Source organism: Amblyomma mixtum, chromosome 4 (assembly GCF_055824585.1).
Source record: "Amblyomma mixtum isolate Tamu chromosome 4, ASM5582458v1, whole genome shotgun sequence".
NCBI classification, from domain to species: Eukaryota; Metazoa; Arthropoda; class Arachnida; order Ixodida; family Ixodidae; genus Amblyomma; species Amblyomma mixtum.
In genome coordinates, this window is record NC_143015.1 from 144,839,610 (window position 1) to 144,863,685 (window position 24,076).

The window sequence follows — 24,076 nt, forward strand, 5'->3', positions numbered from 1 at the left end:
GCAGGTGCAGCCCCGGAAAAAATCACGGGGTCGAAATTCGCTTTGCAAACACCTCTGCTGCTCTGTATTTGAGCTTTGTCGTTGTACCAAGACCACTATTCTTGCCAGATTAGACGGAGTGTGTGCTGCAGTAAGGGGCAAAACGTGGCCAGTGGCTGCGACGTCGACGTATACACGTACCAACTGCGCTAATGTCCCCGCTGCGACACCTTGAAACTGTACTCCGAGAGCACCCGAGGATAAGAGAAGCGTTAGAAATTTTTGCCCATCCCCGTTTGTTCTTCGGAGACACGTCAAAAAAAAAATTAACTATATGGAGCTGTTTTAAACTTAGTCGCGGAAAGAAAACAGTTCTGAGAGTGCTCGCTTTTCTACAGCTTTACTGTAACCGCTTCGACCAGTTTTGGGAAGCGTTTCTTTCTTTGCTGCTGTTCGAAAAATCGCCGCAAGAAATTTGTTGACGCTAGCTCGTCAAGGCACTTCGCCCGGCTGCCGTGATTTTGGCCGTTGTATTTGCCTCGCGCAGGTGACGCGCGTTCCCCCGCGCCATTTGTATTTCGTGATTAGAGACGCCTCGGAATATGTCCCACCAACTGGCGCGAATCGTCAGAGTCGGATGTTGTGTGCCCACGATACCAGTCACAACCGCGTCGTGTGGTTTCCGCCTCACCTATGATGTATGTGTGCACTGAGGGCTTCCGCCGTGGCAGATATCATGGATGTTTTAACGGTGCAGCGAACAGCATGGCCCGCTCTTCTCGGTTACACCAACGTAGGACATGATGCTTCCCAGTGCTAGAAAAGAAGTTGATTGCGCGGACATTTCAATGCAGACTAAGATAGCGCAGCATAGCACTAGGCTTGCGTGGCTGCCTGATCATCTCTCGAGCAGCCATACTAGTTACTTAGTGGCGCCCCCTTAAACACGTTACACTTGCGAAGAGGCAAATCTCGTCGTCGTTCGACGTATACTCACAATGACCATGCGCCATCGCTAGCAGCGCCGCCGTGCGTACGAGTAGCCGACTGTTTTTGAAAACGAGTAAGTATGCTCGGGCAAGACAAGAGAATCACACTTTTGCCCTTCTGCAGCAGGGTGATGGTTGGTTGGTTTATTGGGGTTTAACGTCCCGAAGCAACTGAGTCTATGAGGGACGCCGTAGTGGAGGGCTCCGGAAATTTCGACCACCTGGGGTTCCTTAACGTGCACTGACATCGCACAGTACACGGGCCTCTGGAATTTCGCCTTTATCGAAATTCGGCCGCCGCGTCCGGGATGGAACCCGCGTCTTTCGGGTGAGCAGGCGAGCGCCGTAACCACTGAGCCACCGCGGCGGTTGCAGCAGGGTGAGCTAGTCGTTCTATGGGACCTAAATGCTGCTGTTTAGAACAAGCTATCCAAAGGCAGTGTTTCTGTGCGCCTTCGCTAGTTTCTTGCGAAAAGACTGGGCCCAGTTTTCATAAGCTTATTCCGAGATTGTTAAATAACGCACCGCCAAGTTGGGCTTTTGAACTCCTTCGGAAATGTCATGGAGTCATGAAGCCTTCACAATAGCTTTCACAAGCAAGCAGAGTGCCGTTATGCGCTTGATTATCCGCGATATTTAATGGCTACTGTAGCAGAAAACCTGTTACGAGAGGTCAAAAGCTTAGCCCGTTGTGACGCTAAGAAAAGTTCCGAAGAAAAAGATAATAAAGATAACGGTTGTACCATATTTCTGGCTTTCGAGTGATGAATTAAGAGCATCCTTTTTTATATGCGCGGTACTTCTCACGCATGTATGATCGTCTGTTTGATGAAGTCGGCACAGCCTCTGTATTGTATAATTCTTGTACCCACAGTGCTTTTCATAACAAAAAAAAATTCGCTGTGGCTTAGCTTGGTTAAGCCCGTTAATTGCGAAAGCAATATCCGTACGTAGGCCATGGTATAGCTGGTAGTGTAGCTGGTGGTGGTGCTTGCGGTTAGACTTGTGGTGATGCATCGTTTATATAATCCTATCCAATCCAATCCAAACCATTCCAATCGAATCCCATGTAATCCTATCCAATCTATTCCAATCCACTCCACTCCAGTCCAATCCACTCCACTCTAATCTAATGTAATCTAATATAATCTAATATAATCTAAAGTAATCTAATCTAATCTAATGTAATCTAACCTAATCCAATGAAATTCAATACAATAGAATCCAATCAAATCCAATCCAATTCAATCCACTCCTATCCAATCAACTCCTATCCAGTCCAATCCAATGTAATCTAATCCAATCTAATGAAATCAAGGTCAAATGAAGGTCAATGGTGGTCACCGCCGCGGCACGATGGTGGTCACCGGCCGCGGCACGCAACGGCGTGAAAGTGCAAGTAGTATAGCTTTACCAATAAAAATGTAAACCAACTCGCTCTAGCGTCCGAATCGGATGAAAAATTCAAGTGATTTCGGAGTAGCAGTCCCCTCACTCGAGCGGTTTCTTGCAGGAACCACGCTGCGAAGGGAAACACGGAGGAGAAGGTGGAGAGGAGGCAGCCCAGTGAGCCTGCCAGACGTGAGTGCCGTGGAGCTTCGCCAGTCGCATTTGTCGTGCCGTCGAGTTGCACGGTACCACGTTAATAATTACGGGATTGATCGCCGCATCATTACGCATGATTTTCGGAAGCAAGATGGAAAATAGCGCAGCTCCAGGATCGCGCATTTTTTTTTTTTAAGAAAGGCTTTATTGGTCCCAAAAAATATACAAAACAACATAAATGTACAGACGAGGGTCCCAAAGTCAAAGACTGCACAGGGACCCTCGATAAATCATTAGTACAAGAAATGGTTACAGCATAGTTAGCAGATAAATGCAAAATATAGAAAATATAAAATCAATACTTCACACAAACAAGGTCAAAAATAACAATAACGCAGGTAATATAACACATTAGCAAAAAGAGAATAACACATCAGCATTCCAATAAAAATACTTTAAGTTTGTTTGTGAATTCAGGCAAGGAAATTGATGTTTTTAGATTGGGTGGCAATGTGTTCCAAATTGAAATGGCTTGAAAAAACGACGTCGATTTACCATAATTGGTATGGACTTTGGGGAGTAGAAAATTGTTTCTTGCTGCAAATCTGGTAGGGTTGTGATTGATGAGCTGATTGGGGTCGACAAACTGAAAATGTAGGGTGCCATGTAGTAATCTAAAGAACATAATTGCAAGGTGATACTGGAAAAGCTGGTGGGCTGGTAAAATACTGTGCTCCTGTAATAAAGAACAAGCATTAGATGAGAATGGGCTACGGGTAATAATGCCGATGGCCTGGTTTTGCAAGTGTTGCAGAGACGATAAGTGGCAATGATAAGTATTTCCCCATGCAGTAATCCCAAAAGTGATGTGACTATGTATGAAGGCATAATACAAAGATAGGAGTTGGTTGCGTGAAAAATATGGACGTGCCTTAATTAGAGCTCTGATGCCAAACATAGATCTTTTTTTTTTGATGAGCGATATGGAAGGAAAATTTAATAGTTGAATCAAGAATAACGCCGAGGAAGTTGGTGTTATCAGAAGCCAGAATATTAGAAGAACAAAGGTTTAACGTAGGAGGACACGAAATAATTTTCTGGCTACTTTTGAACACATTTGTGACTGGAATCGCGGCCTTTTGAAGCAGGGGGAGAAAATTACGAAGGATGAAGGGAATGACCCCGCGGCGCATAGTCACTTCATAGTCATAGTCTCCAAATAGCTCGTAGTCCTCAATTTCCAACGAAAAGCTTTGATTATCTCAAGCCGAATCTGGTCATTGTTAGCCTTACTGCTTCAAGGAGCAGAGTCAGAGGGCGTCGCAGATCGTTGCATTTACTGTGGCCGAAAGTTCTCAGGAGATGCACTGCGGTGAGTACTCAAGATGTATGCGTCGCAAGGGTGTGATATACGCACCAAGAAAAAGTACCAGTAGGTGATTATGCAATAGTCAGCAATGGTAAAGATTTGGTGGGAGAGTAAGGACCACTTCAAAAAATGTTTGCCCTCAGTAAACACCGATTCTATGGCCCTTTCTCGCGATGTCATTGTTTTTTGCGGCAGCAATGGACGCATTTGTTGCTGAGAAAAGTGTTCATAAACATTTTTCTGCCATTCGAATAAAACTTGTCCCTCTGCACGAAAGAGAACCCAGTCATCTCTTTTTAGACGCGAATGCCGGCGTAGCTTTGCCCCTGGGATCTGCGACCAAAAAACTGTTTAGATGCACCGGACTTTACGCGCAAAATAGGACCACGCTAACCACATCTATTTCATTTTTTTTTTACCGATTTGAGTTAACTATGTATTTAGCGAAAGTAACCTGACCCTTATAAAAACGGTCTATAGACTTTCTATAGACTTTTTATAGACTCTATAGACATCCTATAGACTTTTACTTTTGTCTATAGACAGTCTATTGAAAATCTATAGACTAAAGTCTATACCTGTCTCAATTTCCTTTTGTCCATAGACTATCTATAGACTCTCTATAGACTAAAGTCTATAGCAGCCTCAATTTCCTTTAGTCTATAGACGGTCTAAAGATTCTCTATAGACTTAAGTCTATAACTACCTCAATTTCCTTTTGTCTATAGACGGTCTATAGACTATCTATAGACTAAGGTCTATAGATGTCTCAATTTCCTTTCGTCTATAGACGGTCTATAGACTCCCTATAGACTAAGGTCTATAGCTGTCTCAATTTCCTTTCGTCTATAGACGGTCTATAGACTCCCTATAGACTTAGGTCTATAACTACCTCAATTTCCTTTCGTCTATAGACAGTCTATAGACTCGCTATAGCCTAAGGTCTATAGCTGCCTCAATTTCCTTTTGTCTATAGACTCTCTATAGACTAAAGTCTATAATTGCTTCAATTTCCTTTTGTCTATAGACGGTCTATAGACTCGATATAGACTAAGGTCTATAGCTGTCACAATCTCCTTTTGTCTATAGACGGTCTATAGACTCTCTATAGACCAAGGTCTGTAGTTGCCTCAATTTCTTTTTGTCTATAGACGTTCTACAGACTAAAGTCTATAGCTGGCTCAATTTTCTTTCGTCTATAGATGGTCTATAGACTGTCTATTGACTAAGGTCTATAGCCTCAATTTGCTTTCGTCTGTAGACGGTCTATAGACTCTCTATAGACTACGGTCTATAGCTGCTTCAATTTCCTTTCGTCTATAGTCGGTCTATAGACTCTCTATAGACTACAGTCTACAAATACCTCAATTTCCTTTCGTCTATGCACTGTACACTATAGATAGTCTGCTGTCTATAGACCAGTCTATAACAATCCTAATTTTATCTAACAATGTTCGATACACTGACTTTCGACTAAGTATAGAACAATGCCAATTTATTTCTGCACTGCATGCTGCGGGGACGGACCTGCATCTGGTGACCGCAACTATGTCGGGAGTCCTCCACCTCCTTGGCTATTACGGAAATTAAAAAAGTATTGCGTGAGGACATTACAACACCCACTTGTATATTTTCAGGAGCCTTGACAAGCTCCTTTTCGTTATATCGTGACGTATATTGTCAATACAGTTAAATATTTAATGCTAACAAGTAAGCCGCGGAAAGGCAGCCGTTCTTGAAGTAAAGGCGCCGCAAACTGTGCTACATCGAATGAATACGCTGTCCCTTAAAGGAATCGCTCGACACAGTTACATTCCATCTTTCGATCGTTACTGTCCAACGCGCTGAAATCAGACACATTTCATCAACGCTTCTACATTTCTCTTTAAAACGTCCTGAAAATAAAGGGGGAAAGACCTCAGAATAGTCTCAAAGAGCCTGGTCCTCTGTGCGATTAACATCTCCCATTTATACCTTTGCAGTTTGTATTCACGTGAATAAGTTCACCGACGCAACAATCAGAAAGCCAGTATTTTTTCGTTCCTACCCTTGCACCTGTTGCTTCGGAGCCGATGACACGCTGATGTCGAGCATATCAGTTTTCTAAACACGAACACACGCAAAAAAGACGTTATGCTATGCAACATTATAATTATTATTTGAGAATTGTACCACATACTATTCGGTGGGAGATGCGGCGCGTACACAGTCAAGCAGTTAGATTTCGGTTCTCTTTTCACGAAAACAATAAGGTTTTTAGAGGGTATGCGAAGAATTCACGCTTATAAACCAGTTACCTTCTGTGGTCTTGGATATCAGATCAAGCTCCACACGGAAAGAGTTCGAGCGATAAAGATACGACCGTGAAATGGGTTTCTGTTTCACGTTTTACCGTTTTACCACGAGACGGCGGAAAATCATTCGGGCTGCAAACAACCCTGTGCGTGGCTGCATCGGTGGAGTCGGCGTTTTTTTCGCGGATTACGTTTTCTTCAAAATCCAGCTGCATCGTCCGCTTACGGTAAGTCTATACGTTTATATTTTATTCATTTGGTCTCCTAAACCACTCTAAGCAGAGCTGTGTGTGCAGAACAGATTATGTGCGCAGTGACAAACGTCCTATCTTCGTTTCTAAGGCGGAAGCCATCGGGTTCTCGACTAATGCCGCTTATCTCTGTGCCGCTGTCTTTACTAACGCGCGGAAAGGCAGTCTGTGCGATGCCCTTGATGATAAGCCGCTCCTCGCGAGCTGTCTACTAGAGTTTTCGTGTTTCAAGGTAGACGCGCGGCCAGAAATGTCGTTTAGCCTGTGAATGACGGCCGAAATGGAACTGTGCGGTAGTTAGCGCCGTGTGAGCTCAATTTACTTTGCACCTCCGAAAACGTACTTACATACACTCTCGTTCTGTGGTGGATTACATTTATTTTATAATCTTTGTGTTATCGCTTGTCTGGACCTTGGAGTGCTGTTCTTTTTGAGGTGTGCATTTCCTTCCTACGTATATGGACGCTCGCTCGGTGCGCGTCGTGGGCGCCGACGTTTCAGCAAAGGTGTCTTGTAACGCTACAGACTGGAGCGCGAGACGTTTGTCAAAGTTGTAGTTAAGCAGCGCTGAAGGAATTCTTTTAGTGTGATGGTATAAAATTCATTGCCCGCGCGATTGGCCGGCGTGCTCAAACACCGCGAAGAACCCACGAGCTCCATCCCGTCTCCCCGTCGTTGCACACGTACGGATTCCTCCATGTCTGTCATCAGAGCCGTTGGCCGCCCCCGCTCGCCTGCGGGCACTTCATTTTGAAAGCTGGGTAAAGGTCGGCTCGACAAGAGGTGGCTTACATTTCTTTCCGAGTGGTTCGTTCATGAATCCCGCTCACGCGTGCACAGATTTCTCTAATACCATTTGCGCGAGAGGCAAAGTATGTGTTTCTGATTTCAGACTGCTAACTTACGAAAGCGCCGATGTAATTCGCCGCTTATTTGCGCCTAAAATTAAATTAAGCTCTCGTGTTACTATAGCTGCACCTCTTGAAAGCGTTAATTGCTTCATTTAAATACTTCGTACTTTGAGCGCGTTCAATGCTTTCGTTGATTTTTCTAGCAGCGTTGGGTTAGGCTACCTCCATGCAAGAAACACACCTCTTTACGGCGCTGTTGGGGCTGCACTTGAAGGAAAGACTAATTGAATTTCAGACGGTATTTTATCGTGACAGTAATTTGTTGTCTCAACCTCGCGACTGCTTTTGAAACGGCGCAGCTGCAGCCTCTGTGTGCAGTATGGGTTTTCTGAATAATGAGCGCGGCATGGAAGCGCTGCAACCCGCTTGTTTCTAAGAGTGCGCGCAGATGTATGAGTAAGCTGTTCCATCTTTGTGCTTCAAGTTATAGGCGCAAATCTGTGGTGAACTGGTCGCTTCTGCCTGCCGGTTTTGTATAGCTTGTGCCCGTTTGAGTATCGACTTACGTACACCCGGCCAAATCTTTAACTGGCTCTGGTGTTGCATCGATAAATGAACCTTGTAAAAAAGGTGCCTTTTGGCTACATTGCTGGCATATTCATGTTGTAATTTGACACGTGAGATGGCATTTCATAGTTTCTTTTTGTTAATATAACGTTTGAGTGGAGTACTTGCGTGTTTCGATCAAAGTTATCAGAAATATTCATCGTCTGCTGCTACGAACAGCCGAAACAAGCGGAATACGCACCAATGGTTCTGGTGGCGCATTTGCACTTACTCTAGGTAAACGACTTGTCCGCCATGAAAGGAGTGGTAGTTTACCCAGAGGATGAGGCCATATGGACCAGATTCATTGCTGCGTCTGCCGCTTGTTTCAGCTGTTGTAGTGGCAGACGAATATTTCTGATAACGTTGATCTAAACACGCAAGTGCTGCACTCAAACAATATATGAACAAAAAGGAACCACGAAATGACATTTCACTCGTCAAATTACAGCATGAATATGCCAGCAGTGTAGCTAAAAGGCACCTTTTTTACAAGGTGCATTTAGCGATGCAACACCAGAGCCAGTTAAAAATTTGGCCGGGTATACCAGGCTTCACGCAGGGTATTTTGAAGCGCTTCTTCTATAGCGGTTATAAGAATAAATGCTGCAATATTCTTTTTCGATCCCTGTGTAAGGTGCGCTGAATTGTATTTTATGGAGGTGGCATTCTTAACACCTCCTTGCGAGTCAGTGCAGATATGTGGCACAATTGTTCAATGTCTTCTGTTACAAATAATGTAAAAGGATTGCCATACAGAAATCAGTATCAGTACTGGATTAAGAGTAGAGTGCTCCAGGGATTACGGGTCTTTGTTACAATGTTTTATGAAGACACTTATAATCTGTCGTGTATTTACTGAAATGATTGCGCCGGCGTGATATCTCAGTGGCTATCATGTTCGTCTGGCGACCTGAAAGATGCAGGTTCGATTCCGGCCTATGCGGTCGCATTTTAATAGAGGCAAAATGCTAAAGGCTTGTGTACTCTGCAGAGTTGGCCGAAATTATTCCGCAGCCTTTCACTTCAGCGTCTTGTAGCCTGTGTCGCCTTGGGTCTTTGAACCCCATAAAACCAAACCAAAAGATCAAGATTGCCTTTCTAGAATGGCATAGCCAGGTTATGCCTTGCATTGTAAAGCACATGTGTAGAGATGGAATGGGAATTTTTTTTCAGTTCCTCTGTTATTTTTTTCCTTTGTGCTGTACAGGTGAACATGCCCGGATGATTGACTGCAGACAACAGGCCGCAAGAATGCTTCTGAGGAAACTAGCGGGACTGTTACTTTCAACATTTATGTTATTGTGCATTCTTATGGTCCATGTATTGCATATTTCCGGCCTGGATAGCTTGGAAATAAAACTAAATTTGTAAGTATATTGATTGTGTCATTTGTGAACTCTGGTGACTTTTTTCAGTGGTTGTAGACTGTCTATAGGCAGTTTATAGATAATGGTCTACTAATAGTTTAGTAGACAGAGGTCTATAGACTGTCTATAGACAAAGGTCTATAGCACTGCCAGGCCACACACCTATGGAATGTCTATAGACAGTCTATAGACATATGTCTACTGGACCAGTAGACTTGTCTGTAGACTGTCTATAGACAGTAATCTACAGGAAGTCCATGGCCATAAGTCTATAGGTCGTCTATAGCCCGTCTATAGACAAGTGTCTATAGACAACTCTATAGGAAATGTATGACCATAAGTCTATAGATCGTCTATAGACTGTCTATAGACATGTGTCTATAGGCTTCCTATAGACCTATAGACTTTCAGTAGACATTTGTCTATAGACTGTCTATAGACAAAAGTCTACTAAAAGTGTATGGCCATAAATCTATAGACTGTCTATAGACCAGTCTAAAGGATTTGTCTATAGACAGTCTATAGACTTCATAGACTAAAGTCTATAGACAGTCTATGGACTTTCTATAGAAATTTTTATAAGGGGAGTTTCATTAGAGTGCTGGTATCTATCGACACAGCCAACTTCTTTTTGTGCTGAGTGTCGTTTCAAATTAATGAACAATTAAAGATCGATTGCCATGAATGCTATTGCATTTGAATATAATTCTCCAAAGCAAACCGCTAACAAATCGTATTTTTCAATTGATTTGGCAAAAGCGCATTGCAGGATCACTTTCGTAAGTTGATTAAAGATTATCGGTTAAGATTGTCTCCGCATACGCGATGATATACGGGCATCGTCTATGACTAAAAGCACCTTTGTGGAGTAGCTACAGTAGTAATTTCTTGCACTGAAATCAATCCCTATTGCCGGTGCCAAGGTCAGAACTAATAGCAATGCCCTTATGTTTAGCTGCCTTTACAGCGCTCGACCTGAGCGAATTTATTGGAACGCTGACGATTGCGAAGAGGTTCAGGGCAACATGCTCACCTGTCCAAGGCAATAGGTAAGCACACCACCTTCGGGCCATTATAGATTTTCGCTCACACGTATAGGGGCTACTCAACTGACCTAAGACGGGGACTAAAAAAAGATTGGTGTAGCTTGCTTATGGTAGACAGGTTTGTTGGCGTTCGCGTAGAAAAATTCTTTTCTACTTTAATTTTATTTCCGAAACCCTCTTTATGGCACATGCGTCGCTCGCGGAGTAACGGTTGCGCAAAGTACATTATTTTCTCATGTTTGAACAATTACAGCTGCTTTTATAAAAAACATTGCTCAGTACAGCTAATCTAAGTCTGGAGCCTAATTGAGTTCGATCCCTTTTTATTGATTACTTGATGCAGCTGACCTTTCTCCAAAGCAAACCACTAACAAATCGTCTTTTTCAATTGATTTGGCAAAAATGCATTGCAGGATCATTTTTGTAAGTTGATTAAAGATTACCTGTTAAGATTGTCCCCGCGTACGCGATGATCTACGGGCATCGTCTATGACTACAAGCAACTGTGTAGCTGCGGTAGTAATTTCTTGCACTGAAATCAATCCCTATTGCCGGTGCCAAGGTCAGAACTAATGGCACTGCCCTTATGTTTAACTGCCTTTACAGCGCTCGACCTGAGCGAATTTTTTGGAACGCTGACGATTGCGAAGAGGTTCAGGGCAACATGCTCACCTGTCCAAGGCAATAGGTAAGCATACCACCTTCGGGTTTCACTCACACGTATAGGGGCTACTCAACTTACCTAAGACGGGGACTAAAAAAAAGATTGGTGTAGCTTGCATATGGTAGACAGGATTGTTTGCGTTCGCGTAGAAAAAAAAAAGCTGGCGTACAAATTATCACTTGCTCATCGAAGTTGTAAAGATTGCTAAATGTGTTTAACTTGTTAAAAAAAACTCTGTCTTGAACGCTTTTCTTGTTACAGTTAAGTAGAGCGCCACGAGCACGCGCGAGACAGCGGCGGCGGGCATGCAGTCTTAGATGGCAGCACCGTTTTGCGCGGGAAGCCCTACACAGGCGCTGTTGCTACCAGCGCTGCCGCTTTAGCACACGTTGTTCAAAACGTGGGCGATGCTACTGCAAATAAGTTACCGCAGCGAAAATTACTTCCTCACCATTTTGCAGCCTGGCATCGAAATCATCCAATATTTACGCGTGCGCATCTAGCGGCTTAAAGGCAGACAATCAGTCTGGAGTACATGCAGAAGCTTTTAGTCGCATGCTCTCAGAATTCAGAAGCACATCACGCAGAGGCTGCAGCGAAAAGAACTGTAAAATAATTAGCGTATAAAACGCTACTGCCCAATGCTGGAAGCCCGGCCGATTACGTGCAAATTGGCTCGATGGAGATGCCTTGAGGAATAAAGTCAAAGTATACGTAAAAAAAGGCAGTATGATGACGTCGACCACGGCGGTTCGCAGATTGCGGCTGGAAGAGAGGCACCGAGCTTTGAGCGTTCTAGGAACCACAACAGGGGAAAAAAAGCTGCGAAGAGGACGGGGGGTGAATTTCGATTCCCGAAAACTGCGCCGCCACAAAAGCCATCAAAAAAAATTTACTACCGCACTTTTTTTAAATGTCTTTCAATGCCTTTTTCACGACTAATGTCAAAGGGGGATTTGTTTTATGGCGGCTTTCGTAAATAAACGCGAAAAGCATTCATGCACAAGGTTTCTATGCGTCGGTGTCTGGCGTTGTTCCTAGTAGGTTTGTTTTACAATCAAGTTTGTACTTTTGTGTGGTAAAACATGGCTCAGCCGCTTAGAAATTTCTACTTGTTTCGAGTACATTTCTTTCAAAATCAATTTCAGCCTTTGTATGAGAAAACATGGCTCTTGCCTGGAATTTTTTTCTTGGTAGTTGTGATCATCTTGCTTGGACAAATAGCATTAGGTTAGCTGCATCAAGTAATCAGTAAAAAAGAATCGAAGTGAATTAGGCTCCAGATTTAGATTAGCTGTACTGAGCAATGTTTTTTATAAAAGCAGCTGTAATTGTTCAAACATGACAGTATAATGTACTTTGCGCAACAGTTGCTCCGCGAGCGATGCATGTGCAATAAAGAGGGTTTCGCAATTAAATTTAAGTACAAAGGAATTTTTACTGCATTTCAGAAAGACTGTAGAGGCGAAGCCTTCCTCTCGTTCTTGTCCTGGAAATTCAACAAAATAACTCTGAAACAATGCATTCGCAAAATTAGAAAATACAGGCATAAATGTCTAGGGGAGCGTTCACTATCGCATCCACTATTTAATACGAACAAAACTCTCTCGATTGCAGTTTTGAAGTTGCCTACATTAAAACCGAATTGGCTCGAACTGTTTGTGGCTTCCACAATGCGTTTCATCTTTATGAGTAATAGTCCTTCTTGGTGAAAGCATTTTTCAATTTTATTGGTAAAATGATCCCTTCGCGACATTGTAAAATAAGCTACATTTTAGATAAATGGAAGAAATTGAGGCTAAGGCGTTCATTAAGGAGTCCTGAGAGGTTTGAAAGATTGCAGAATTAAGAGGGCACGATTCCTGCTTTTCGCACCAGCTACGACTGGCCCATGTGTCGAAATCGACTCCACTGCGACTCCATGGATTAGCGAGGTGTCACAGTGTCATGTGTTTCTTTCGGTGCCTAACAAATAAGCAGCGATGGCGTCTAACTAGTCTTTGTCCCTTCTGGTCCTCTACGGCCAGCCCATTACAAAAAAAGTGTTAGACAGTCTATAGAGTGTCTATATACTTCTGTCTATAAAGTCTATAGACTGTCTACAGACAAAAGTCTATAAGCAGTACAAATGCCATAGACAGTCTATAGACAATCTATACATTTATGGCCATACACTTTTAGCAGACTTTTGTCGATAGACAGTCTATAGACTGTGAATAGACAAAAAGCAATATCTATAGGAAGTCAATAGAGTGAATAAGAAGTCTATAGACTGTCTATAGACCATTTTTATAAGGGGCGCACGATCACGGCCCTGCATTGTGGACAGCTGAAAAGGAGGGCCTTGGATGCGGCTTTCGAACTGGCTGCAAATTTAGTTGTTTTATTGGTAGGACACAAACCACGCTCTCTCAAGTGCCTGGATGTGACTCATGATCCTTTTTACTGTGGAATGAAAAATGCCGGTAGCCGCTTTTAGGCTTTCTGGAAGTCAATTAGTGCCGCCGGCAGACACAAATTCGTCACGGAACGAATAATTATTCAAATGCCGTGCCAGCTGCCTCTGGTCTAGTCGCTATATAGGCTCAGGATTTGGTCCATAAATTTATAACGAAAAAAAATTGATCACAACACTTGGACCCCTAGGTTTCATTGCGTCGTTTTTTTCTTTGTTTTGTTAAGCGTCCGCACGTAAACTTCGTCCGCATAAGGTCGTCCTTCAGCAGGACAAGTGAAGATAGTTCGCAGTAGTGCCAGTGAGTGTTAGAATATATTGCCGCCAGGTGTCCCCGGGCGGCGCCGAAAGGACGAAGAAGTGTGGAACTCGCGTGCTCTCGGAGCTGAGACTCTGCTTCTCTGTTTGTGGCCTGTGCCTAGCCTGTGTGATTAAGGACCCATCTGTGACATTTGTGGTGGAGTGCGCTGGGTACATCGCCCAGGAATATGTCGCACACCCCTCCTAACACCGAGGACCCCAGACCTCTCCCTATCGACACGCCAGTGCATCGGGTCAGTCGCGGCAATCTAGGACTGCCCCCTGAGCATGGGCTGTTGGAGATTACCTCGACACCTGGCCGGCTGCCTCCTGAGCTCAGGCCATTTGACACTACCTCGGCGCCTGCCCCTCAACCAGTCATGCAAGGCGCCGCGTACTACACCCTCCACAACCCACGGCTACCAAAATCCTTTCACGGGACTCAGCTGGAGGACGTGGAAGATTGGCTCCTCCAGTTTGAACGTGTCGCCACATTTAACCAGTGGGATGGCGCCGCCAAACTGAGGAACGTTTTCTTCAGCTTGGAGGACGGTGCTCGGACATGGTACGAAAACCGTGAGGACGCTCTTTTGTCATGGCATGAGTTCCGACGTCAATTGCTCGCCGCGTATGTCAGCGCTGATCGTCGGGAGCGAGCTGAACGCGCCCTGCAGTCCCGCATGCAGATGCCCAATGAAACGGTTACCATGTACGTCGAAGACATGACGCGTCTCTTCCGACGGGCTGACCCAGCCATGTCGGAAGCCAAAAAGCTGCGCCACCTAATGCGTGGTGTGAAAGAACAGCTTTTCGCCGGCCTCGTGCACAGCCCCCCAAGCACTGTTGCCGAGTTTCTAGCAGAGGCTATCACGATGGAGCAGGTTCTCCGGCAGCGTTCCACTGCGTACGACCGGCCAGTCCTTGCTGCTTCTGTTACGGAGCCCCTCCCGGCGTTCAACACCAATACCGACTTCCTCCGTGACATGATCCGCACTGTCGTCTGCGAGGAGCTGCAGAAGATCTGTGGTACGTCGCAGACCACGGCCCGCGCCTTTATGGGCGTTATCCGCGACGAGGTGCAGCAGGCTATCAGGCCACAGTTGCTACGCGGCGAACCACAGCCAGTACAGCCAGATTACTACCGCCCGACGTACGCTGAAGCTCTGCGAAGCCCTGCCCCGAATCCAGCGGCATTTACACAGCCTATCGAGACAGACTACTGCCGCCCGACGTATGCTGACGCTTTACGACGCCCTGCCCCGAAATGCAACGGCGTTTGTTCAAGCCAATCACGACGTCCCGCTACCCTCGGTGCAGCCAGTGCAGCACATCCCGAGTGACCGACGATCCCTGCGCAGAGCGGATGCCTGGCGTGGCCCAGACCGACGACGTTTGTGTTTCCATTGTGGGGAGCCCGGTCACCTGTTCCGGCGGTGCCCATATCGTGAACTTGGCCTGCAGGGTTTTTCCCCCGATGCGCCAAGACCCCGATTTGGTCAACGGCCCCCTGCGATTGAAGCGTACGTGACGCAGCAACCTATGTGGTCCATGGCGCGCCGTCAGTCCCGATCACCGTCCCCTCGCCGGTCATCATTTTCACCGAATCCGCAGAACTTTTCGCGAGCGACAGCGGACCGCTCGCCCAGTCCTCGCCGGGAAAACTGAAGACAGCGACCTCCGGGGGCGTGGTCGCTGGATATCGATGCTGTAAGGACCCCCTGACGACGCCGACATCCGATGATAGAGCTTTGTCGACGTACACGACAGCAGGTGATCTAAAGGAGCGATTCTCACTCGACATACCCGTGCTTCTCGACGGTCACAGCATTAGCGCGTTGGTGGACACAGGAGCAGAGTTTTCAATTATTAGTGGCAAATTGGCAGCGCTTCTCAAGAAAGTCACGACTCCCTGCTCTGGCCTGCAGATCCGGACGGCGGGGGGCCATATCATTACTCCGCTTGGACAGTGCACGGCTAGGGTCCAGATCATCGATTCGACGTTCGTAGTGAGCTGCCTGGTGCTCCGCGACTGTTCTCGGGACCTGATTTTGGGCGTAGATTTTCTCCGTGAGAATGGGGCCGTTATCGACCTGCGGAACAGAACCGTTACGTTTTCTACAGCGAAAGCCGACGACACCTCCGATGTTCGTCAACGCAGCTCCGCCCTTCGTATTTCCACTGAGAGTGTTTTGATCCCACCGCGCGCCAGTGTTTTTGCAAGAGTTGAATGCGATGATAGGCTACGTGATGGACCTGCAGTCGCCGAGGGTAACCGTTCCTTGCTACTGACACACGGCACTTGCTCGGCCCGAAGCCTTGTCCACCTCCATAACGGTCGGTCGGAGCTCCTGATTACTAATTTTACCAACGAACCTCGTCGCCTTTTCCGAGCTACCGCCATCGCGTGGGCCGACCAATTGGCAGATGTTACTGAGTGTTTTGCGTCCGAGGGCATGGTACAACCGGACACGTCCCTGGATCGCATCGATATTAGCTCCGGGCTATCAGCGACTCAACAGCGCGACCTACGCGCCCTACTGCTTCAATACCAAACCTGCTTCGCATCCTCCTCGAAAGTGCGGCAAACGGCGGTCACAAAGCATCGAATGATCACTTCCGATGATGCTCGCCCCATACGACAGCAGCCATACCGCATTTCCCCGAAGGAACGCGACGCCATCCAAACGCAGGTGAAGGATATGCTTACAGACGGCATAATTCGGCCTTCTAAGAGCCCGTGGTCGTCGCCTGTTGTTCTGGTAAAGAAGAAGGATGGGACTTTGCGCTTTTGCGTTGATTACCGTAAGCTGAACGCCATAACGAAAAAGGACGTCTACCCGCTGCCTCGCATCGACGACTCCCTCGACAGACTTCGCCGCGCCAAGTATTTTTCATCGATCGACCTCAAGAGCAGATATTGGCAGATTGAGGTTGATGAACGTGACCGCGAAAACACTGCCTTCATCACACCCGACGGCCTATATGAATTTAAGGTGTTGCCCTTCGGCCTTTGTTCAGCGCCTGCGACGTTTCAGCGCATGATGGACACTGTCTTGGCTGGCCTCAAATGGCAAACCTGTTTAGTTTATCTAGATGACGTGGTGGTGTTCTCAGAAACCTTCGACCAACACCTTGAACGCCTGCGGACCGTGCTGGATGCCCTGCGATTGGCCGACTTAACACTTAAACCGAGAAGTGCCACTTTGGCTACAAAGAGCTCAAGTTTCTTGGCCATGTTGTGAACGCCGACGGTGTCAAACCCGACCCCAAGAAAACTGCCGCCGTAGCCGAGTTTCCCCGTCCTACTACAAAGAAAGCGCTCAAGCGCTTCTTGGGTTTGTGCGCCTACTACCGCCGTTTTATCGCAGACTTCTCCAGCATCGCTGAACCTTTGACCCGCTTAACGCGTGAAGATACACCGTTCGTCTGGACTGTCGCGCAAGAGGCTGCTTTCACAGAGCTGCGACGACGGCTGCACACTACCCCTGTGCTTGCTCACTTTGATGAGGAGGCTGCTACCGAGATACACACCGACGCTAGCAATATTGGGCTTGGTGCCGTCCTCGTTCAGCATCAAGAAGGCGTGGAACGTGTGATCGCGTATGCGAGTCGCACACTCTCGCGCACCGAAATCAACTATTCCACCTCAGAAAAGGAGTGCCTCGCCGTCATCTGGGCCACGATGAAATTTCGGCCTTATACCTACGGTCGCCGTTTCAAAGTCGTCACAGACCACCATTCCTTGTGCTGGCTGACCAATATCCGGGACCCATCAGGCCGCCTGGCACGCTGGAGCCTTCACCTTCAGGAATTTGATTATACAATTGTCTATAAGTCCGGACGTAAACACGAAGATGCCGACACGCTCTCGCGTGTCGGCATCTTCGGTGTCGGCGTGTTGGTGTTAAGGACCCATCTGTGACAATATTGAACAAACAGTGCGGGGACACAACATAGAAGAAATATTGCGATACACGCGATCCGCATACACGAAATTTGCGACACACTTGCTATAATAAAGCTCCTGAACTGTGCCTACGTAGTATATGACGTGTCGGTTTTAACGTTACAAAATTACACATGGACTATTAGAGTCGGCCGTACTGCATTGTCCAAAGTAATTTCGAGGCCGTGGGCCTAATTAAAGTGCGCTGACATTGTGCAGCACCCCGGCGTTCAGCAGTTCACGTACATCGAAATGCCATCGCAACAAACGGGATTGGATCTAGAGACCTTGGACTCAGCAGCCGATATGTCATTGTTAGTGATCCAGAGCAGCGGGTAGGCTGGGCCTATAATACTCCCATAAACTTGTAACGATACTTTTAGAATGATGGTTTAAAATCGCGAAAACGTTTCGCAGTGGCGTGCAGTGTTTGCCACTCCAACCGAAAGCATGTGCAAGTCGCTGAAGAGGTCACAAGGCATTCTTAGCATCCTCTACCGGAGCACACTCGCTAATACTGCGGCCAGTAGTTTCCTCTATCACTCTAGATTGCTTCTCTTTACGTTTTAAAAGTCAAGACAGCAATAACACTCAATTTTCGATGAAAGCAACACGTATTGCTTTGCTGCCCTCGCTTCTGAGCAGCGTGTGTTGGCCCAGTGCAGTTCGCGCGGCGACCTTTCCGTGTCCAAGCGAGGGCCATCTGCCTCTACAACAGCTAGTCCTGGCAAGTGCCCGTGCAGCGTCACAAAGGCAACCAGGGGACCGCGTCACCAGTGCCCCTTCTGCGACATCGCTCAGGTACGTGGCCGGAATGGCTTTTTTTCCGGTAACCACCGCCCCTGATGAAAACCCAGGTGGCCAATTTCGAATGTTTGCTTGCACTGCTAAAAACAGCGGTTTTTTAGATGCGGTCATGGTCTTTCTTTTGGTTGATTGCAAAGGTACCTCACAGACCTGTGCACTAGAATTAAAAATTAGCCAGGGTTTAACTCCGCTTTAACCGACATATGACGCGCGAGAGCGCAGTGACGTAAATGGTGACGCCTCAAGCGACGCCATAGCAACGTATGGCCAAATCTCAGAGCCGGGAACCACTTTTTCTGGGGTGTCCCGGGGCAAATTCTAGGAAATGACCCGAGTTAAATTTGGAGGTCGCCATCCTCTCTCCCACCGTCAATTATGGTTGAGGATCAACTTAGGTTTAAATCAGCCAAGGTCAAATTTCCCGGGTGGGCATGGCCAAATTCTTGCCGCTTTGCGTCACAGTTTCTGTGGCAACTAGCGATGCACGAGAAAGATACACTCAGTACCTATACGTAGGCTTAAAATTGGCTTAACGGTTGCTGCGGCAGCGTGCGATGCACAAGAAAGGTCTGTGCTCAACATTGGCGTCAGAGTTGCTGTGGCTAAGAGCGGTGCACAAGGACGATGCGCAAGTAAGATATTTGCCACGCTCTGACAATTGTATGAATTCTTTCGCACTAAAATGAAGCTACAGCCAGCCAGACAGCGCGAGCGCACGCGCAGAACGCACGCACACACGCACACACACGCACGCACGCACGCGCACGCACGCACGCACGCGCACGCACGCACACGCGCGCACGCACTCACACACAAAAACCGCCCGCAGTCATCAACCACCACGCTGCCCACGCCACGCGCCTCTCTCTACATTGGTCATCTGTTGGTCCGGTTTTGATAGAGCTTCGCCGTGCACGTCGGCAAGTAGAAACAAACGATGATAGACGTCTCCTTGGGATACTTCACTCTTGGAACCATTCCAACGTAGTCGAGACCACCAAACAGATGCGTCACTGGAGCTCAGTCGGCAGTGGCGTGTAGAAGAAAAGTACGGCCATTCACATCTATTTCCATAATGGTAAAGAAGTGAAATTCAAGATGCAAGAAAGTGAAGCTGCAGTTAGCCAACAAACGCTGTTTCAAAATACAATAATGCGCATTCTAATCGTTGGACACTTAACGATGACCCTGGCATCACAGAAGCCATTACCAAACTCCTCATGCATTACGTCATCCTTTTTCGTAAATCGTCTCTTCCGAGTTTCTACGTTTCTGGAAGCCAGCTAAGTTTCTTCCAATTACGCAAGTTTCGCGACTAAAGACTTTAGTGTGGCCGCCTTATTGTGCCTTCGTGCTGGTCTGCTAGCCAGCCTCAGAAGGAAGTGCGTAACCTGAGTTTCCCGTGTTCTCTGGCTGGACTGCGATCCCGAAGCGTGCACGGAAAATCGTCAGACAACCATCTTCATTTCCGGGAAAGCGTGCATGATGAGACCTCATTCGGCGCGCTAAAAGCAAAGCAGTCGACACAGTTCAGCCGTTCTCCAGGCGTATTGCAATCCTTCGCCTTCCGAGACTTCTGGGCGGCTGGAAGAGGGAGCAACAGTTGGACATCGATGAAGGAGTGTCCGGATCCGGATCATGAGAGCGAAATAACTAGAAGAATGAGAAAGGGGTGGAGCGCATATGGCAGGTTCTCTAAGATCATGAATGGTAGCTTACCAATATCCCTGAAGAGAAAAGTATACAACAGCTGAGTCCTACCGCTACTCGCCTATGGGGCAGAAACGTGGAGGCTAACAAAGAGGGTTCAGCTTAAGTTAAGGACAACGCAGCGAGCTATGGAAATGAAAATGATAGGTGTAACGCTAAGAGATCGGAAGAGGGCGGAGTGGGTGAGGGAACAAACGCGGGTTAATGACATCTTAGTTGAAATCAAGAGGAAGAAATGGGCCGGGGCAGGGCATGTAATGTGAAGGCAAGATAACCGCTGGTATTTAAGGGTAACGGAGTGGATTCCAAGAGAAAGCAAACGTAGCAGGGGACGGCAGAAAGTTAGATGGGCGGATGAGATTAAGAAGTTTGCGGGGATACAGTGGCCGCAACTGGCAAATGACAGGGTTAATTGGAGAGACATGGGAGATGTCTTTGCCCTGCGGTGGGTGTAATCACGCTGATGATGATGATGATGATGATGAAGAAGGAGTGTCTGAGTGTGTGGGACCCGACGGTGGACTTAGGCAACATAGGAAACTGCATGTGACTGGCGAGTCACGTTAATCGTTGCACCAGCGACAAGCCATAATCGTGTTTCGTCCCTCATGGCATCGGTGAAGGCGATCCACGCGACGAACACAATCGCCGATTACGGGAGCGGGCGCGGCATGCGAAAAAGGGTGCCCGCCTTTTCGCTCTCGAATTCTGGCGGCAGTAGTTTGCGCTAATCGAGGGAGTAAAACTCTGCGCTATGGTGACGGCAGAACTTTTTTGTTCCTGGTGCGAGGGCGCTCACGTGTCACCTTCGCGTTGCCTCTGCAGTTGCTCTGTGCTGCTGGTGCCGGGTTCAGTGCTTGTTGTGTCAGCTATATTTATCTAGTATGGGGTACGGCCGACCCAGTCGTGATTGATTGGATTGATCCAGTCCAATCCAATCCAGTATGCTAATTTGGTAGCTACCGGCCTCGCTACGCGATGGGCTGAAAGTGCAACTAGTATTGTTTTCGCAATAAAACGGACCTCTTTAGAAAATGAGCCCTGTGGCAAATCCCTGCTAAACTGCCGAGGGTCGTCGTGCACCAATTGGGATAAATCAAGTACCACGGCATTCCTTGTCTCCGTCCTCTGCAGGGAGCAAGTGCCCAGCGTACACCAAGAAGAAGAAGGTGGCCCGGCGACCCGCCTGCGGTCGAAGACCCGGGCCATGTCCGCGGCCGAAAGCGCAAGCAACACACAAGGAGAAGCTGGAGCTAGGTGTGCCTGCCATCCACCCCTTCGCCCTTTAGCTATTCGCTTGCACTGAATTGAGGATACAGATGGCGCCTGCAAAGCGGGGTTCGATTGCTCAATGCTGGTCGCAAGGAAGGACTGTGCTAGGTTGCTCGTCACTTGTGCTTTCGTAAACCGGAATGTCAAGAGAACGAGTCTGTCCTGCTATTCTGCAGCTGGAGCTTCCTGGTGTAGTGTCGCCAACCTGTGATGTCCTGCATCGAAATGTCGAGTGTGCGCTTTCCCGAAACCGTACGGTAGGTAGTGAGCAGTGGGTGAAATACACTAGACTTCATAAAATATTTTTTTCCTGGCAAACTGGCCTTGCTCTTGTGGGTAAATTGTTCAATCTGTACTTTTCACGACAGCGGCACCGACGACGAAATATCTCCATAAGACCTGTACGGTGATACGACGCCACACAAACAAACGGCGCGATTTCCGATCATTTCAGGATTTGTTCTTGTGACACACCTATGAGTCCCGGCCTCTCAGCTATGGAAGTAATGCCATGCAATGCCAGCCACGCTCTGCCTGCATCCAAATGCAGATGAGGAACTGGAAACGCCCACAGAAATGATTGGCGGAACTGAGCGCAGTTTCCGTCCTTGCACTTCCAGCAACTCATGCAAGGATTGTGAATACGTTACCTGCAGACACCGAAGTGATTGCTTATATACGAACAGAAAAGAAAACTCATTCTCTATGTGCGCGAGCACAAGCACTCTCATCGCACAACAGCACGGAGTACAGGACAGGATCTGCATGACGTGGAAAATATAACGCTTCCGCACACATTCATATTTTGAGTCTGCGGCAGTACTATCGGGCTGCCGACGAAGGTGTGGCTAGTTTATTCATGGGTGTCTAAAGCTTTATCCCTCGTTTATCGCCTTCAGATCTGCATTCATCACGCTCACCTGGGAAACATGTTGCCGTATAGTTTTCGCAAAGTGGCCCTCATAGACGTGTCTCTGTTGAAGCACCTTGCCTCTTTAGTGAAAATGCACAGCCATGATCCGAGCGGTCATCGCCGCTAAGCTGTAAAGGGACGAGGGCAGCTCCCAGTATGCGGCACATAATTGTTTGCGCCCCTACCATGCAGGCCTGCGCCAACCACAGGCGACCAACCAACCAGGGGCCGGGCTCCTCGCATTGCTCGCGGCGCTAACTCCGCTGAACAGGCTCCCTGCACAGATAAGAGGGGCAGGGGAAGGGCCACCGGCAGAGGAGGCGTACGGTGAGCACGTTCTGCTGTTCTGTGTCATATCCTGCACCTTTGTTTATAAGCGTTGCTCTTGGGGGTCATATGAACATGTATCTGACGCTCTTAAGAAGCCATTGGGGGACACGAGGCAACCATTTTTCTTTTTTTTTTGCGGCAAGTAGCAATTAGCGCCTTGTCTAAAATTATAATCGCCCTCGTCAGGACATGTCGGCCACGTCAAATATCGAGCGACAAGTATCTCGATATGACTGAGCATGTGAATACGCTTGAACTATCAGAATGCGCCATTTGAATCATAATATGAACAGCGATTGTAACAAATTATTCAATCAGCATCCATTTCTTGTAGCAAGTAGCAAAAGTGACGTCACCACTGTGATTGGTAGCGGTCACGTAACATGCCCTTGACTATGGTCTGCTCTAGCATGCATCCATTAAAGTACCTAAGGGACGGTCATTGATTTCTGACAGCAGTCTGTCGCAGTTCGTTGGCAGCTGGCGCCATCGAAAGAAAACCCGAGAGCTCTTCTATACCGGGCGTCTCCCCTGATGACCATGAAATTTGCCGCGACCTAATAGGTTTAGCAGTGTATGCTGACAATCTCGCGCCATACAGAACAGCCAGTAAGGAGTACCCAACACCACTCAAATCCCTCAATAAGTTAGAAAACACCGTTAGGAGACTACATACCAACGCACACCCAACGCCAGCTAAGTTACACCAGTGGTACCCCACACTGTACTCTCCGCAGTGCCCACACTGTGGAGAGGTAGCTAACATCTATCACATGGTGTGGGTATGCCAATTTAATCCCTTAGTTGACCCCGTTGAAAACCCGTAAGAGGAGCAGTGGGAGGCTATTCTGCTCAGCGATGATCCAGACCGTAAGCTCTGGCTGGTGACGAGGGCCAGCGCCGCAGCAACAGCCAGTGGACTACCGTACTAGGCGGCCCACCCACATGTTCTGAGAATATTGAGCAAGCAAATAAACATGTTTTGCATCAGTCAATGGCACTTCGAAACCGCCGCTCCTTTTTTTTGACTTTTTGGTCGCCGGAAAAAAATCTATTTTTTTTAGGTTTTTGGCACACTCACTCCTATTAGAAATGTCATCTGTTCTTTTTTTATTTCTCCTTTGCTATAACTAGAAGAGTCTTTTTACGCGGCGAAAATATTGGTTGCAGATTGCCTAAAGATCAATTTCTTGCTTTGAAAACGTCTCCGCCGCGACCTAGTGGTTACAGAATCCACATCGTTTGCGGGAAGTGTGGTGTTTCGTTAACCATTGCCTCCGTGTGCCCGCCTTGTGCCCACCGGCTTTCCAAAGGTTTAGAAGGGTTCACCCAGACCAATCGTTCAGCTTTCTCTGGGGTCGAACAAGCCCAGGAAATCT

At 47.3% G+C, this 24,076-nt stretch overlaps 1 protein-coding gene and 1 long non-coding RNA gene across 7 annotated transcripts; both read left to right on the forward strand.

Moving 5' to 3' along the window:
• Nucleotides 1-2,477: 2,477 nt before the first annotated feature.
• Nucleotides 2,478-22,891, forward strand: LOC149348616 (uncharacterized). Of its 6 annotated transcripts, none has more exons than XR_016292282.1 (5): nt 2,478-2,549; nt 10,907-10,988; nt 18,326-18,466; nt 21,317-21,439; nt 22,560-22,886. XR_016292282.1 is itself a non-coding variant. In XM_089585863.1 (4 exons), exons 1-4 carry the CDS (start codon nt 10,873-10,875, stop codon nt 22,696-22,698), a joined length of 519 nt encoding a protein of 172 aa, XP_089441989.1. In that variant the 5' UTR covers nt 10,831-10,872; the 3' UTR covers nt 22,699-22,887. The 6 variants fall into 6 exon arrangements, 3 of the variants coding, with proteins under 3 accessions (XP_089441989.1, XP_089441990.1, XP_089441991.1); XR_016292281.1 differs by having other exon boundaries at nt 18,331-18,466; nt 22,560-22,885; XR_016292283.1 differs by lacking the exon at nt 18,326-18,466 and having other exon boundaries at nt 22,560-22,891.
• On the forward strand, nt 6,235-9,263 carry LOC149348617 (uncharacterized). The gene is made up of 2 exons (XR_016292280.1): nt 6,235-6,403; nt 9,095-9,263. It is a non-coding gene; the product is annotated as an uncharacterized LOC149348617 (long non-coding RNA).
• Nucleotides 22,892-24,076: the final 1,185 nt, after the last annotated feature.

Excerpts from the sequence above, each read along its gene's own strand:
- LOC149348616 (XM_089585863.1), top strand. The coding sequence starts at position 10,873 with ATGGCACTGCCCTTATGTTTAACTGCCTTTACAGCGCTCGACCTGAGC. Across the intron at positions 18,467-21,316 it reads CCTTCTGCGACATCGCTCAG|GGAGCAAGTGCCCAGCGTAC; the intron begins GTACGTGGCCGG and ends CGTCCTCTGCAG. Across the intron at positions 21,440-22,559 it reads CAAGGAGAAGCTGGAGCTAG|GCCTGCGCCAACCACAGGCG; the intron begins GTGTGCCTGCCA and ends CCTACCATGCAG.